Here is a 3,428-nt window from a genome sequence, read left to right on the forward strand (position 1 = left end):
GATACTTTCCCCTTTGGGATGTAGCTGTTTTGGTTTTATATATAAACATTAATCAAAATCAATGGTGTTTCTCTGTTTCCTGCATTAAGTATATTTGTAAACTGTACAATTAAATAATAAACTGTAAAGTGTAAAATAATAAAAAGACATAAAGGACTGCCAAGTTGAATATGCTAATACTAACATGTTAATGTGTTTTAAAGAAGTAGACTGGACTTGTAATGTAGTTCTGCAATTCTGGATATAACGTAGTTTTAGAGGAACTGTCTACAAAACAAAAACTGCTACGAGAATAAAAATACTTTTAAATTAAAAAGTTATCAAGACAATTGAAAATTATGTCTAATCTAAACTTACACATTTTTTTCAATTATATTTTCCTTCTTTAAGTTTTTCAATATAATAACATAACTTTAAGGCTGGCCCCAACTCCAGCCCCATATACTTCATCATCACATCACTTTTGAGTAGTAGCAGAGCCTTCCCATCAATCTCATGTTGCATGAAGAGGTCGGCGAGGGGGCCTGATATCTGAGGATCTTTATGTTTCATAAACTGTATCACTTCATCCACAGACCAGGTTGAAGGGTCCTTAGAGAAGCCTTGTTTCGGGACACTGGGGTCAGGTACAGCTATATAACTTGGAGCTTCACTTTTCCTCTGCATCTGGAATGTAACTTCATGGTGACTGCTCTTGGGAGGTGATTCGGTCCCCACCAGTGTTGAACTCGAGGTGCATGGCACACTTTGAGAAACACTACTGGAGACCGGAGTATGAGTGCTTATAGGACTTGTGCTGGCAGGATTCAAAGAACTTGCTGGATTTAGTGGTGAGTTTTTGGATTCTTCAGAAAGCATTTCCCCTTTGGGCATGCCATTTCCCTCAGAAGATAATACTTCTTCTACAAGAAAAAAAAAAGACAAAGGCAATAAGAAAAAAGACAAAGACAATTATCTTCAACAGACTTACAGCTCGAATACTATTAAAAGGTCAAAAATCCCCTAACTGCCAACAACAGTTCACTTAAGCCATGCTATACTGAACCACAAACCTCTAACACAAAGCACATGGCCATCCCCTTCTTGGTGTTTATAGTAATGGACACTGTCCTGAAATCCAAATTGATTCTAATGATATCACCTATTTTTCTCATGGCAACTAACCCTTGCCAGTCTTGCCACCAAGACTATGAACACCTCACTAAAGCATTTATTTTTAGGAATGCAGTTCTTCACAACTCTTTGTTACAATATGATCACAGAGTTGGTTTCTAACATTTGCTTACTCCTTGGGCACTTAAAACTTTCACTGGAGAAATGTACTAGGTTTTTCTATTCCTCTTTCTATCAGCTTTTAGCAATACAAAGCTGAATGGAAAATATGGCTATAACTGTTTTTCTTTAATCTGAGGAGAAATGACAACTGTGCACTTCTGAAGGGAATGAAGTGCTCAACAAAGCTGCCAAAGTAGTAGCCTAACTGCCAAACTGATTTGGGGGAATATAATCCCCTACTTCCAGCATCAACACTCAAGAGCATATAAGTGATAGAAGAGTGACTTTTCTCCCCAGTCTTGCAACATGTAAATACTATTTACCTTCAGAGGCATGCACTTCTGTTTTGGGGAGCTTAGGAGAGAGAGGAGCAACATAAGGCAGAGGTTCCTGAGAAGGTCGTTTGGTGCTTTTCTTTTCTGTTGTATCTTCTTTTACTGATTTATTTTGATCATGCTCTGCAGGGCTATGACCATTACCTCTGTAAGAGCTAAAAGGCTGGCTACTCAAAAGGTTATCACACTGCAGGCTGTGGCACAATTTCTCAAGAAAGTGAAGAGCACATGATGCACTGTTCACTGGAGGGAGCTGTATGGAATGAGTTTCCCCATCAGAGGAGGCGGTTATCGGTTATCACTTCTCCTCCACGATCATCTGGCTTAAGGAATCCAAAAACAGTCTTATTTTGAATGGCACAATCCACACAGGCCTGCACTGTCCGCCGGAGCACCACATTGACAGGGCCTGGGCCAAAGTGATCGGGCAGCTGCTGGATTTTCTTCTGATCCAGGTGAGGGCCAGAGCTTCCATGTTTGTTTACATAGACACAGACTGTAGGCATCACTATTTTAGATGACCCAGGAACAGCATCCATATCATATAAAACACCACCACGTCCTCTGGCCAGCATACTGACAGAAGTTGAAGATGTGGAACATACAACAGGAATACATTTTTCCTTTCTTCCTGAGTTTGGGCCTTTTTTCCTTGGTGTGATATTTTTAACAGAACTCCCCTTCTTGGGGACTGAAGTATGTGCAGGTGGTTTAGTACGACCTGATTTCCTGATCTGCTGTGTTGGTAATATTACAGCAGTTTTCTGTAGAGACTGCATTGAACACTGGGTTGCTTTGGAAGGAGAAGTCTGTGTTTTTGCTGTATTCTTTGTAACAGGAACATGAGTTCCTGGTGGTTGTAATACATCTCCTGTCAGGCGACACCACCCAACTGGGAAAATATCTAGACAGTCATACTTGCACCAATAATCAAAAGCTCCACTCCAGCCATCGAATGTGATATAAACTTCATCTCCTTTAACATTTCCAATAGTTGCAGGGCAGATCAGATAAGGGTTCTTTCTGTCTATAGCTTCAAGTTTCATTCCCACTTTAAAATTATTTAGAGGTGGCTTTGGTGGTTCCTTCTTAAAGAATGTTGCAGGTGCCATTTCAGATCCACTCAGTGTTTCCAAGAGGAACATTGGCCAAGATGATATGTTCATCTGGTACCCCAGTAGAGGCTGAAGTAAGTCCGCCTCCTTTTCACATGTCCCAACAGGCTGTATGTCCGCAGAATCAACAAGCCGCCAAAAATCATTTCTGTTGTCACTACCATCCAGTCTTAAATGTAGCCTGGCACCAGTAATTCCAACGACTGTGGCGATACATATTGAAATCATATTGCGAGGGTCATGGGCTTCCAATTTCATACCAACTTTGAAGTCATTAGCTGGTGGAATCTTGGACTGTCTGAAACACTCTGAAGGAGCACTTAAAGATCCAGTCTCTTTCAAGTAATTTTCCCAGTGAAAATCATCATTTTGCACAGAAGATGTGCCTGACTGAGGAGCTTTCTCTTGATTCTCCTTCTTTGCATCCACTGACTCTTCATTCACTGCTCGCCCCATGGTATCCCTCTCTGGTGTTCTTTGCTCGAGTCTCGTCGGCGAAAAGAGCGAAATTCTGTCAACACTGGTCCAGCGAGCCGGTACCGGTCTTCACACCACCGCCGCCATGTTTGAGAAGCTGCGCACGGAGCCGCGCATGCCCCGCCACCGCTGCCCCGCCCCCCGCCCCGCTGCCCGCGTGCCCTGGGGTTGCCGCAAGCTTGCCCTCTGACCTCGGCCGCGTGCGGGGCCCCAGCCCGGGGCTCAG

At 42.7% G+C, this 3,428-nt stretch overlaps 1 protein-coding gene across 1 annotated transcript; it reads right to left on the bottom strand.

The window, feature by feature from the left end:
* Positions 1-366: 366 nt before the first annotated feature.
* LOC132417920 (sex comb on midleg-like protein 2) lies at positions 367-3,181 on the bottom strand. The gene is given in 3 exon segments (XM_060001794.2): positions 367-902; positions 1,599-1,902; positions 1,904-3,181. Coding segments are annotated over 3 exon segments (2,118 nt in total).
* Positions 3,182-3,428: the final 247 nt, after the last annotated feature.

The sequence above is a fragment of the Delphinus delphis genome, chromosome X (genome assembly GCF_949987515.2).
Source record: "Delphinus delphis chromosome X, mDelDel1.2, whole genome shotgun sequence".
NCBI lineage: Eukaryota > Metazoa > Chordata > Mammalia > Artiodactyla > Delphinidae > Delphinus > Delphinus delphis.